The sequence below is a fragment of the Dromaius novaehollandiae genome, chromosome 1, assembly GCF_036370855.1.
Source record: "Dromaius novaehollandiae isolate bDroNov1 chromosome 1, bDroNov1.hap1, whole genome shotgun sequence".
Lineage (NCBI taxonomy): Eukaryota > Metazoa > Chordata > Aves > Casuariiformes > Dromaiidae > Dromaius > Dromaius novaehollandiae.
Window position 1 is genome coordinate 189,741,019 of NC_088098.1, and position 13,731 is coordinate 189,754,749.

The following is a 13,731-nucleotide window of genomic DNA, read 5'->3' on the forward strand; positions in this document are numbered from 1 at the left end:
AGACAGCAGACCCTGCCAGACTTTCTCAGACTTTAGTTTTAAAAGACTTTTTCAGACATATGCCAGCTCTAAAAACTGTCAAGTATACAGACATCTTTAAAGAATGGTATCTTGCATGTCTCAGTAAGTAGCAAGACAAGGACCTTTCAGCAGTATGTCTGGCCTGGAAATGCAGGATCATACATAGCGGTAAGAGGACTGGTCTGCATCTTTGCTTCTTTAGTAGGAGTTCCCTTTTAGGAACTGCGAGAAAGGGATGTTATTTAATGGGATCATAGATGTATGATCTCACTCTGGGAAATAGCTTGTGATTACAGACTCATTTCCCATAAGCCAAAACACAGTCATTGTCTGCTCCTGACCAGATCTTCTCCCCTGCACAGTACACTGTGAACCTCAAATGGTCTAGTCAAGTAGAGCTTCAGTGTCTTGCTGTGGTTCTGCAAATATTGCTTGTTTGTTTAGTGCAACACTATCAGATTACTAAACGTTGTGAAAATTTAGTCCTGTCCCAAATAATTAACTCTTTCCTTTGTTTCCTATCTACTAGATAAGCAAGGTAAGTGCTGAGCCTTCAAAGAGCACTGCTATTTGTCCTGTTGCTGATGTTGGTGTATGTTACTCCCACAGAAAAAATAAGTTCCTGGGTTTGGGGTTTTTGTACCTGTAGTTTAGTTTCACTTCTATAAATGACAATCTTTTGTCACAAACTGCACAATAAATATATCCCTATCTGCTGAACTCAGAACAGTCTCCTCAGTTTTTCTGCTGACAGGCAGGAGCACTGTTTTTGCACGGACAACTGCTTGTTGGCTTACTGTGGGTGAATTTAAAGTTGCAGGTTCAGTAACGTTTTCAAGTCTGCAGATCACTCTGCAATCAAGGACAACAGTTCAGACATGTTAGTGTGATTTTCCAGAAATCTTGAAATGGATTATGAATGTCTGCCTTTGGCATACACCTCTAGAGTAAGTGCTTTCTCCACTGACTTTAGTGCAGAGCTTTGGGTAAATTATCTGACCTTGGGGTACACCCCAATGACTCCAGCAGAAAATGTGGGTGAAAAGCAGCATCTTGATGAAAAACACGTGCTGGAATTCAGCTGCATTTCCCTTAGGAATAAACTTTCTAATGGTGAATTTCTGCCTTCGTCATGTAAAAAACGCTGCACATATTCTATTATGAATTTGTGCATACTGGGAAGCTTTGTACTTACAGTTAATTCTGTCTGGTGGCCCTGTATTTTACTTCACTCATTTTCAACACTGCATAGTACTGAATACCACTCAGAAATTGTTCAATAGCATAAATGTTGTGTGATGCAGAAAATAATACAGAAAGCAATTTAACAGAACAAGGGCCTACTTGTCTAAAGTACCAGCATAAATCTTCTATTTATCTCATACGCTGACCTTTGAATCGTAAAATAAACTCAGATGGGCAAAAGTAATCCAACCACAGACGAGCCTAGAGATTGCTTTGTTGGAGCCATTTTTTTCTTGTTCTGCAAAAGTGGTTGTAACTATATGAATGCAGGACGGACAGAAAAAACAGCCCAGCGCTCCCATCACTCATGCCAAATTAACTGACGGTGTTAAGAGAAGCGCGCTGGGCATTTGTCAGAAACAGGGCACGTGTACCTGGCGGTAGCTATGTCTCTGAGGCTGTACCGCTCCCTCTCACCAAGTCAGCAACCATCAGGGGTGTGAGAGCACCCAACCACCCTTCGCTGCGGACAGCGGGATACGTGCTTAAATTAAAATAATTAAATTATTAATTAATTAAAACAACAATTAAATAAAGACGACTAAAATCGTCTGCTCAAGGTTTTCATTTACCAGTCTTTGACCTGCAAAAGAAGCAATTTTAACAGGGGAGATTAACCACGGTCTGGCAGCGCCCCTCTGCCCCCGGCCACCGCGGGCCCCCGGCGTTAAAAACGCTTCGGCCGAGCCTCGCGTTTGGGGCCGCCGGGGAGTCGCCGCGGTCCCGGCTGCCCCCGGAGCCGCCTGGGGCGGCCCGGCCCCGCGGCGAGCCCCGGCCCGAGCCGCGAGATGGCGGCGGCGGCGGCAGCCGGCGGCCGCCATTTCCCCCTCCGCCCCCCGCGCCGCGCCCCCGGGGCCGGGCCGCGCCGGGCCGGGCGCCACGCTCCGCCCGCCCCGCGGCTGCCAGCCCGGCCCTGCTTCCCAGGGAGCCCGCGGGGCGGCCGGGGGATGCGCCGGGGCGCCCGGCACCAGCAAGTCCCTCCTCCGCCGCCGCCTCCTGCCGCCGCGCCTGTGCGGCCGCCTCCCCCCGCAGCAGCGCCGGTGCCCGGCCGCGGCGCCCATGGCGGCCGAGCCGCAGCCCAAGGCGCTCACCCGCAAGCCCCTCCTGCTGCACAAGGTGGAGGGCTCGCAGGAGGTGGTGAACATGGCAGCGATTGTGCCCAAGGAGGACGGGGTCATCAGCGTCTCCGAGGACAGGTACCGGGGCGGCGGGGGGCGCCGCCGCCTCGCGGGGCTGCGGCCGCCGCCGGCGCCCCGGGGCCCGACGGCGGGATGCTGCGAGTCCCGAGCCGCGGCGGCCCCGTCGGCCCGGTTCCGAGGGGCAGCGCCCGCCCGGGCTCCGCGGGCAGGGCCCCGCCGCCGGGGGCCGCGGCGGTGGTGGTCTCTCAGCGGTGGTGGTGGTCCATCACCGGTCATGGCGGCGGTCCCTCACCGCTGGTGGTGGTGGACCCTCACTGGCGGTGCTGACCCACCACCCAAGTCCTTCCCCTCCGGTCCGCGCAGAGCAGCCCGGCTGGGTCCGCGCCAGCAGCGCGGCAGGTGTCGGGCAGGCGAGCCTCCCGTAAAGCATCGCTGCGGCCCGGGGGTCCCACGTACGGGCGTGGGTTTGGGCTGGCCACCCCATCCGCTCATGGCCAAGACGGGGCCTGGGGCGGTGGGGACGGGCGTCCCCACTCTGCGGCGGGTCAGTGAGTAAAATGATAGGCTGGGGCACTGCCGAAACTTCCAGCGTGCCAACTTGTGCGCCTTCTCTGAATGTGTTAAAAATGGGATTGCAGATGGGTTTCATCACGAGGATTGCTGCATGGCTGCCTGGGGAGCCATGGAGATCTTTCACTGACCTTCTCCAAAGATAGTGGGGCCATGGGCTAAAACAGTAGTTTCAGTTCCTGTTTCCCCTCTCCACATGTTTCTTGGTAGTTGTTTAAAAATACCGTATCTCAGTGGTAAGATCTTGGAGTTAAAACCTGTGTTGTAAAGCTGCCAAAGAGCAGTATGTTGTGAGACCATTTAGTCGTGCTGTGCAGGATGAGTGCATGTCTGAAGCTACTCAGGGGCAATCCTTGCCCTTCTGATACTATTAAAACTTATTTCAGTTTTATGGCTGAAGTCTTCCTTTAAAACAAGAGCTTAATTTTTCTTATGGAGTCCATAAATAGTTATTTCAAATACAATTTCTTTACAGCTCAAGCACGTAGAATGTAACATGTGTTCCCAGCTGCACATTTGAAGGATAAATGTTGATCTCTGTGTGAATATCTTTCAATTTTTCAAGACATTTTTGTGGACTCTTTCTCTTCAGACCTCTTTTCCCACAAAGAGTATCTGCACTACTAGCTTTTCTAAAAACTGCCGGTATTTCTTTCCCCTTGTCTTTATCCTCACTGTGAGTTAGTTTTCAGCTAGCTGTCAGAAATGTGAACCATGCAAACTCGAGATCATTTAAGTTCGTCTAAGCTATGGTTTCCAAGTGAGCTTTCATGCTTTATGGCAAGAGGAAGTGGATGAGCTACTTAAAACAGGTACCCTGTGAAAGAGACTTTAAGCAGAGTTTTACATTGCTACATGACCAAAATTTTACTTTCTTTACTTTTTTTACTTACCGTTGGGAAGCTGAGTAAAGCTTGAGTGTGTTTTGGCGTATTGTAGCTTGTTAGGCTTGCTCAGCCACTTCTTTTTATCTGTAAGGAAATATTCTTGTATGAGGTGTCTGTGTCTCTCCCCTCATCTTCCCGGTCAAAAAAAATAAGTATCTTCTGTTGTTATTATTTTAGCAGGTATGAATTATTGAGAATTGGTTGATGCTCCAAGTTAATATTTTTTTCGTAGAAAAAGGGACTGGAAAGAGGGGGAGTAACCGAGATACTGGATTCAAGAAACCAGTGGTGAGGTGGAGACCAGAAGCTTCTCATTAAGAAACAGGCTAGTTCTCCAGCAAAACGCCTCTCCAGTCCCATCCCAGAACAAAACTAACTCCCCTGCCCTAAGTGAGTTAGGTCCTGCTTACTAATGAAACAGGGTTAAAAAAAATCCTCTACCTGAGGCTCTAAGGAAACTACAAATACTGTTTTAAGTCTGGAGGTTCCCAAGTAATTTTCTCTTTAAAGGTGCTAACCAAGTGATCTGCCTGCTTGTGGGACTAGTTTGCAGTGGTTTTGAGATGCTATCAATTTTAATCATGCCTTTTATTTTTGTAGGCACAAAGCTGTTGATTGATGCCTTTTGAGCAAAAAAATATTTCCTCCTTTGTTTTAAATCTATGTTAATATTTTTATTGTCATAAAAACACTTAGAGTCTAAAACCTACTTGGAAGGAGTAGCAATTTGGGAATCAAACTTGGAGGTTGCTGGATATCTAGGATGCAAGCATAGCTTGCCAGACTCAAAATAACTTGGTCTTATGATTAGGTTGATGCAGATCATAATGATACTTCTTCCTGTTTAGACCTGCCTTTTAATGTTGATGTTGTTTAATGGCCTTGGAATGAATGTGGAGGGCTTTTTGAGATTCCTGGAAACTCAGAAGGATGGTTATGCAGAAGTTATCTGTCTCTCAACTTTTTAAGTAAGTGATTTTTGGCTGAGTTTACCAGCCCACAATATATGAGAAAGATGTTCTGAAACTTTTACAGTGAGCTTTAGCTGGAATGACTTGGCATTTCCAGCATTTGCTTTAGACTGGGTAGGACAGCTGTATTGAAATGAAGAGGAGAGAGTCATCCCTTGCCTCTGTGGTTAATGGCTGAATACGTCAATGTTGGAGTTGCTAGTGATCTGTTAACATACACAATAACTAGGGTCCACTTTAAAGGCTTTCTTTAGTGCATAAATCCTTTAAGGTGTATTTTAAATTGAAAACTAATTAAGCTCTGCAGATACAGTGGTGCACTATATGGCATTGAACTGTATTTATAGCACATAAATGCACATATTTCCAGAAGTAAAATGAAAACTAAGTGATAATACAGAGTGTGGTTGTTCTTCAGAAAGGATGTAAGTGGAGAAAGAAGGTAGCCAGAGGCTGTACGTATTTATGATTGTCTGAACTTCACACAACCTGCAAGGTTAGGGTTTCTCTTCAGTGTGCATACCTGTATATTCTCCATATTTTCCTTTCTGAATCCTAATCAGTCATGTCAGCTCAGCTGCATGTATTGTCTCCTGCTCCTAATTGTTTTGGCTGGTTGCTTATTATGGCAAAATACACTGAATCTCTATCCCGTTACAGTACCAGCTGTTGAGGTACACTGGGAAGGATATGGTGCAATTTTCTTCTGTTTTTTCTTCTAAGAAAAAGGAGAGCAGCTGTCCAGGCAGCTGAAAGTTAAAGGAGTGGCAGAATTTGTTATCCAAGAATGTATTAACCTGATGAGGCAGGGATTATTAGCTTTCATCCATGCTCTTCTGCCTGCCGGCAAACCAATGGGATTATCAGACACGTACATCCAAGCATATAAAGTCTTGCGTGATATATCGCATTGAAGGCCCGAAATTCTACACGTAAGGCTAGAACTGTTTTTTTCTAGTATGCACAGCTGGCCCTACATTTTCATTAGCTTCTTGTATGTAAAAAGCATGTACTACAATTTCAAAATTGCTGAGTGCCCGTGTCTTTTGTTGACTTTGGAGGGAGACGTGGGTGTTGGGCACTTCTGAAAATTAGGTCACTGGCCTGTCAAGTTCAGACGTATCTACTTCATGCTCCAGAGAAGAGAAGATTTAGTATCATTAATCCTACCTGAGCACAGGGATACCATGGGAAAAGTGTACTGACTCACCCGGTTTTCGGTAGCAGCAATTCTGCCTGGTGTTGGCAAACTTTTGGATTTCCCAAGAGTCTGCCAGTGATGTGGATGCTAATTCACTTGGGTCTGATGTTTTGATCATGTGTCACCATGTAAAACTGGTCAGAGGGCGATAGGTGTCATAGCAGTAAACTTATTCTTTGCCACTAACCATCTTTTTTGGGTGCCACTACATATATTGTAGGTGAAGACATATTTAGGCACATGATGGTGTAGACAAACTGCCCGACAATTATGAACTCTGGTGTGTGCCTCCTTTGGTGTGAAAGTTCTGTGCTAACTTGCATGTAACACACCTTGGGAGTGTAGGTATTGCAGGCATAATTGCTTTCCTTGAAGTATTCGTGTGAAATAAAAGCTGTTGTAGTCCACAATTGAAAATTGTCAAAAGACTTCTCTTTTCTTTTTAAAAAGCAGGCATTTTAATCCCCTAGAAGGAAGGAAGGAAAATCTCTCTGTAAATTGCATGCCAGAGAAATTAAGCTATTTTAAAATAAGGGAGCAGAGACCTTTGTCTCTTCTACTACCTTGTATCATCTTTAATTCCTTTAGTACCAAGATTTCTCAGCTTCTCTGTATGGAGCACTGTGTAAATGTAAGTGGCAGTGAGCGCAGACTGTTTGTCATGTACATTCGTATTAGTGTCTTTATCTTGCATTGACAAAACTGTACAGAATTTGTATGACTTGGTTTGTTCTACAGTTTGGGGATTTAAAATGTAGATATGCCTTTAGTTTGTTGTCCAAGGCTTGTCTTCTGGGTATGCTAATCAGCAGTTTCTTTAGGAGTTATACTGAACGAATGCCGTTCTTGTGTAGATGAAATCTAGAGTTTGATAAACAAGTGGTGCACTAGGAATGCATACCTGACAAAAAATGCGGGGGTTTTCTTTGACATCCTTCTGACATGCATTTAAAGTATGATCTTTCAACTCCTAAATATTAGCAGTCTTTTGTTCCTTGAGATTTTCTTGTCCAGATCCAGAACATAAAGCATATAGTATTATAGTTCATGCACAGGTAAGATAGCCTATGCCTGTGAAACATTTTTAAAGGAAAGGTGGGACTCTTCACTCTCAATACTGCATCCAGGCAGGATGTGAGGCACTGCAAACCCTTGGTAAACTTACTTGATTTCCTATCTGCTGTGGTGGGCTGATATAGAGAGATTGCTGTGCAGAGCTATGGTTGCAAAATGGGTTTATAATTCTCATCTAAACGTAGGGTTATGTCACTGACAGCTGTTCTGCTTTTTGTGGGGCTCTTGGTTTGCACTAGAAATGGAGATGACAAAGGAACTAATTTTGATACTGGCTCTGTGTGTATCAGTCCAAGCCTGTAGGTTTCACACTCAGGTTATTGCAGCTGGAATGGTAGTTTAAGCAGTGCAAAAGGTGTGAATGTTCTTCACCGGTGTAAAAAGGCTTCTTCCTGCCTGGGGGCTCTTTAAAATTCAATAAAAACATCAGTGACTGATAAAATTGTTGAGAGGAAGTGAAGGAACTTGCAAATAGTAGTATGAGAGTTCATAAGAGGTGTATTGTTGTAGATGCAACTTGTTTGCTCTGTATTTTTAATTTATTTATTAACTAATGGGATGTGTTGCAACTTGATGACTCTGTCTGGAATAAAGCTCAGGGTGGAGGTTAGCACTAGCTGTTTGAGTGAAAGAAGCGGATGTTGGCAAGAGGTTTAAGAGAAGACAGAAGATCCAAAAGCTCATGGAAACAGAAATTGTTCCAGATGTTGAAAAATAACTGTCCCTGGTTTGACTAAAATGTATCCTGCTGAGATGCCAAAATCCTGGGGCCAGCACACAGAACGTTTTGCTGAGTACTTGTTGGTGATGATGAACTCTACTTAGTAACTTGTCAAGTAGTGAGTGACCTTGTGATGTACTTTTTAACCCTGCTGTGGCACTTTGTGCCACCAAGTTGGTGAAGTTTGATGATATACCTTGCCTTATGCTGCTCTCCCCAGAGTACTTAGTGTTATTTAAATTTTTAAAGGATGAGGATTTAGTCTTGTCTTTCTGTTTTTAGCTATCCCGCTACTGCTAGCTTGTGTAGGTCAAATTGGTGCAACTCCTGCAGTTGTATTAAACGCATGTCTTAACTGCCAGATGGTATTTGGATATGCGATATGATGGCATGGCTTGGATAAAGACTTGCACAAACCTGGTTTCAGCTGTGTAGTAAGGCATCAAAACACTGTGGAACATTAGGTGCTTGAATGTTTAGAATATGGGATGTAATGTGTTTCTCCCCCTCTGATTTAGAGATTTTGCTTTATATAAAAAATGCATGCATATTCATAGACACATGTATCATATCTTAAAAGCATTGTTTGGATAACTGCTTAATATACCTTCCACTGGAATTAATGCCGCCTCATTTCTGCCAGCTCCTGGACAACACTGAGTTGCAACAAGTTTAGAGATGGTGCATGTCTCCCATATTAACCAGTTTCTTATTTCTTCTTGTCATCCACAACCCTGTTTTAATTTCACTGGCACCTGTTTACATGGAGATTGGTTCTCTTGTCAGCACGTCTTATATCTGTCATGCTTCACTGTTTGGCTTGGTGACCTTCCCCTGCAGCTACTCCAGCTCTGCAGCTGCATAATGCTCCCAGAGAGGGAACTCCACAATACCACCCTTGTGTTTGCCCCGCAGTCCTGGAAGAGAAACAAATGCCAGTTATCAAGTGACTACACAATATAGAGCTGGTGTATAACTAAAAATGTACCATTACAGGAAACTTAGTTGTTCTCCTAAAGCTGAAGATATCTAGAGGAGGCAGTGATGCTACAAACAGCTGCAATACGTAGACTTAAATTGCAGTGGTTTTGGAGCGAATAAGCTAGTAAGGCAGATCATTCAGAGAGGATCAGTTAGTGGACTGAAGCTCTCAAATGGCATGTGAGATTGGGCACAATAAAAATATGTCTGTACCTTATTTGCTCTGTCTCGCAGGATTTGGGTTGTTGAGCAGTATTCCTTTTTTTCCTTTCCCTCTCTCCAGCTGCACCAGTTCCTGCACAGTATCTACTGACTGTGATCTCTGCACAGGTTTCCCAGCAACAGCTTTCATGTGCATGGTAATATATGCAAGAGGAACTGCTCAAAAGTGGCACAGGAGTGCTTCCAAAAAACTATCTCCTGTTTTGTAAAATGTTGTTTGCAACAGTCTTAAGAGAAGTCAGGATATGCCTGGGGGCTCAGAAGAAATGGGAAGGAGAAAATGGGGAGGCATAATACAGGCGCACTCTGCTCCTGTGCTAGGGAGCTTTAAAAGCTTCATAAACAGTGGGCAGTGCCCTAAGGAAAGAAACTGGCTTTTGCAGGAATATCTTCTGTACATCACTGCGTTCAGTGCACTGTAACCTCTCAGACTGTGAAAGACCATTCGCATGAAAGCTCCCCAGAAGCCATGTTTAATTGCTTTGCCCATGCTACTTACATCACACCTGTCAAATACAAGTGGTTTTATATAAAACTCTGCAGGTATCTGTGTATATTTGCCCAGGGATTTGAGCAGAATTGCGGTAGTCCCTAGCATAATCCATTGCAAACGCAGGATCAGGAAAAACCGCAGCTGTTCCCTTTCTGCATATGGTTCAAGGAAGGGATGGATGCAGCTGTGGTGCCACAGGATGGACTGGGCTGAGATGGGCCCTGTGGGAGGGGAAGGAGCGGTGGCCACAGGGCACAGCATGTGGGTGCTGAGAATAATCACAAGCAGCAGGAGACATCCTGTTCAGCAGACCCTTGTTCTGCACTGGCACTTCAGACAAGAGAATAAAATGGTCCTCCTAACTTTTGCAGAGTAAAATATGAAATGCAATAAATGAGGAAACCAGAAAGCAAACATCTGCCCGAGCATAGTGAGCATCCGCAGCAACTGGGTTGGGTGCGTGGATGGAGCAAGCCTGGAGAATTGGAAGAACAATGTTGTGAAATGAGAAGCAGGAGACGAGAAGATTTACCACAGAGCCCTCCAGGGAGGGAGCTTTACATAACTACTAAACCATGTGCATCCTTGTGATTCTTCATGTGTCATAGTTTGCGTGCCTAGTGGTTTGAAACTACAAATAAATCATAGTTAAACTTGATACCTTGGAGATCAGAAAATGGATAATAAATTTTGGAAAGTAGACTTTGCTGAAATTTTGGATAATAGCCCCAATACAGCCATCATCTTCATGAATGGGGGAACATCTGTGGAGGCTGGGTTTAAAAAGAAAAAAAAAAGTAGCATTTTTCTCTTAGTTGAGCTGCAAGAAATAGTGTTGTGTAACTAACCTCGTCCTGACTTTGAACATATGGGCTTTGCTTGTTGGGCCATGTGTATTCTCCACTTAAATCAAGTTTTTCAGGAAACTCTTCAGGTTTTGAACAGTGAATCTAAGATGATGCCAAAGCACAGTTCTGGGTAGGAGAGCACTGCTGTTCTGCTGGCAGGTTTACTGAGATGTTTCATCTAAAGTTGTCTTTTATTCTTTAAATTCTGTATCATTCCAACTTAGTGTGAGGTGAAAGATTCTTAATAGGTTCTTAAAATAATAGTAGTCATCGATCAACTCCACAAGGCAATGCTGTTGACCTTTACCAATCTGTAATAGAAGTTTCGTTCAGTGTTGAGTCCTGTGGAGAGAAATGAGGTCAACTCGCATTAGGACAGCGTTGTCTGTTTTGCCACCAAACTGAATTCTCTGATTTGGCCTGCATTCGGATGAAAGAGAAAAGACATTGCACTGTCTTGAAGAGGTTCAGAAAGAAGATACTTATTCTTAAATGTGTTCTTAAGCAGACAGTGCTTAGAGTATTATAGGATCTTAAAGTAAACAGCTTTTTTTTAGCTCTAGTAAGGTCTAATAATCATGAGTTGATGCTAAAGCTTTTACTTTAGCTTAAAAGGTAATAAGGAATAGCAAAAACATGATTATGCTTCTGTAAGCCAATGCTTGGTAAAAGATGGAATATCAGACAAGGTTTTGGCATTGGTTCAGAGCAATGGCACATATCTCTTGGTACAATGGTTTCAAGATTCAGGTCCATAGGTACCAGCAGTCTCTGCAATATTTAGCTCATCTGTGCCTCAGAATAAAAAATGCAGGAGGGTAGAGCGGTGGAGGTTTAGTCAGTGACTAAAAGAGGAAATCCAGTCTGTGTATTGTAATGCAAGATAAGATGAAGCAGGAGAGAACTGAAAAGTGGTCCATTCTGGTGCTTTCCTTCTTGTCATAGCTTAGCATTTCTGAAGCAGTACAGCCAAACTTATTAAATAGACATGTCCTCTAGCTTGAATGCTTCTCTGAGAATGCATGCTCTGAGATTTCTTTCCTTACAGTTGTCTGCTAAACTGCATTCCATAAGGTTTTTGCCTGTGTTTGTGTTTCTGGCCCAGTTTATTACACAAAGATCCAGAAGGGATTGCCTGGATATGTAATCCACTTCTTATCTCAGAAAACCATGGAATGTAATCCCTTTTAATGGATGGGTCTAGTTTCATCCTCATTAGGTATTTTCCCCTCTTCATGTTTGTTGGAAACTTTAAGAATCTCAGCGCTGTGAAACTGGAAATGACAGCCCGCATGTAACTAATTTGCACTAATTTTGCCTTTCTGCTGAATTATCCTTACTTAAAATATTTCTAAAATAAATATCTTTATTTATAAATAAATATCATTATTTTAAATATTTCTTCTGTATCTCCTCACTCCCCTGCTCCCTCCGCATTTTCCTGTTTGGTACAGGGAAATTCTGACTCCTCTCTCAGCCTTTTGTTTTTCTAGAGCAAATGTAGGCTACAGGCTACTACCAAAGAGTGGTTCAAGTTGACTTTGTGAAGGCCTCAAGTCTTGCAGATGTGCATGGCACAGATTGAAAGTAGAATTTCTTAGGAGGTGTTTGTTGGCATGGACATAATTTGTGGTCTAGTACAGCTTTTATTGCATGCAGAACTGACTGAAGACAGCTGCAGCATTTTGGTGGCAGGGGAGATCCTCTACATGGTGTTTTAGCTAGGCTCATGAAGCGTGTCTCTGAGAGTGGCTGGGACTGTAAAAATTGCCTTTAGTTCACTGGACAAGCAATAGGCTACCGTCAAAGGCTGATTGCAGTTCTGCAGTTACTGGGAGGCCGGTATGAGATCTTGTGCCTCTGCTTTGCTGAGCCTGTGCTGTTCACCCATGCAGGCTGTGTGCTGTACAGCCCTTGTGCCCGCTCTTGTCCTGTCAGTCCCATTGCTTTGAACTCCTGTGGTGCAGGAGACCTGGACAAGACAGCAGCCTGAAGGTAGTCTGCTCTCTGCAGGCCAGTAGCTAAAGGGAAGGTGAAAGGGTCTTTGCTGAATGCTCATTTCCAGAGCTGAAGTTCCACAATAACAGATATATATATGTTTTTAATCAGTACCTGCTTCTGCTAAAGCTGTAGATTGAAGCAGATTTCAGTTAGGACAGTTATTGGTCACTGAAAGAATGGTAAGTACTAGCCCGGGGAGGACAGGAATGGAACTGGCCCCATGTTTATTGTATTGAGGGAGAGGGGTGGGAAGAGGATGCATCTGTCAAGTCCAGATTGATACCTTTTGGTTTATGGTGCCCTAAACCTAGACTAGAACTATTTAATGATTGGAATTGCAAACTTGATTTTTTTGTTTTTTTCCTGCGGTGAAGTGGTGCACTGTACGCTGTTCCAGTCAGCCCCATTTTACATCCCACTCTGCCAGAATAACTGTAATTAAACTCCAAAAGTGCATACTGGCTCTACCAATGCCTTGCCTTGGCTGTTTTGTGTGCTGCCTGAGCAGTTAAGGTTTTTAGCCCTCTCTGAAGAGCAAAAGTCTGTCTAATACTACCTCATGTTTGCCTTGCATCTGAAGTGAGACAGGATAGGAGTTTTTGAACCTGCATTAGCTGCCATTATCAGCTAAGAATAGACATATGCTAGATTTCTTCAGGCAGGGGAAGCGGTTTCCTTAAGCACATCAACTCTAACGGGTGGTAGGCCACTATAATTGACACAGTGTGTTATATAGAAGGGTTTGATTACACTACCTATGGACACAAATCCCTTGCCTAAGAAGAGCGCGGTCTCTGCACTTCAGAAAGTGAATCAAGCTTTATAAACAGATCTCCTCTCACTAACTTACTGCAACTGTCAGCAAATGAATGGGAATAGCTGAATCTATCATCTTTAAAAATATCAGTTGGCAAATGATTCTGCCTGACTTCAGCAGGGACATCAGCTTAGTCTCTTACAAACATTTGCTTAACAAAATTTTCACATTCAAATTTGGATTTGTGCTGTTATTTGCTTTATTTCTAGCCAAGCTTTAAAATTTTGGAGAGCTTGCCACAGGGTTTGGAGTCCTGCGGCAGCATGAGCTGCAACATGCTGGCAGACAGGGGAGGAGGCGCATCGAGTTCATGGGGCAAGGCGCTCTCGGCCCCTTTGCTGATGCCATTCCTGCAGTTAGCGTGCCAGGCTGCGCAGATGCTCCTGGTGCTCAGCGCTGCCCCACTGGCTGAGCCAGATGGAAGAAAGCATTATGGAGTGTTATTTCCAGAGGGGCATGTGGGACCACTCTTGTTTGGTACCTTATCTTTGCCTTTGTACGCTCTTTCCCCCTTATAGTTGCTTGTATTCATCATGGTGG

The 13,731-nt window shown here is 44.2% G+C and overlaps 1 protein-coding gene across 2 annotated transcripts in view; it reads left to right on the forward strand.

The window, feature by feature from the left end:
- Positions 1 to 2,143: 2,143 nt before the first annotated feature.
- The window catches only part of WDFY2 (WD repeat and FYVE domain containing 2), an 80,900-nt gene continuing 69,312 nt past the window's right edge, over positions 2,144 to 13,731 (forward strand). For both annotated transcript variants that reach the window (XR_010387262.1, XM_064504880.1), the window contains exon 1: positions 2,144 to 2,462. Coding sequence is in view for 1 of the 2 variants with exons in the window: in XM_064504880.1 (XP_064360950.1) it covers positions 2,326 to 2,462 (137 nt within the window). In the remaining variant the exon portion in view is untranslated. The remainder of the gene's footprint in view (positions 2,463 to 13,731) is intronic.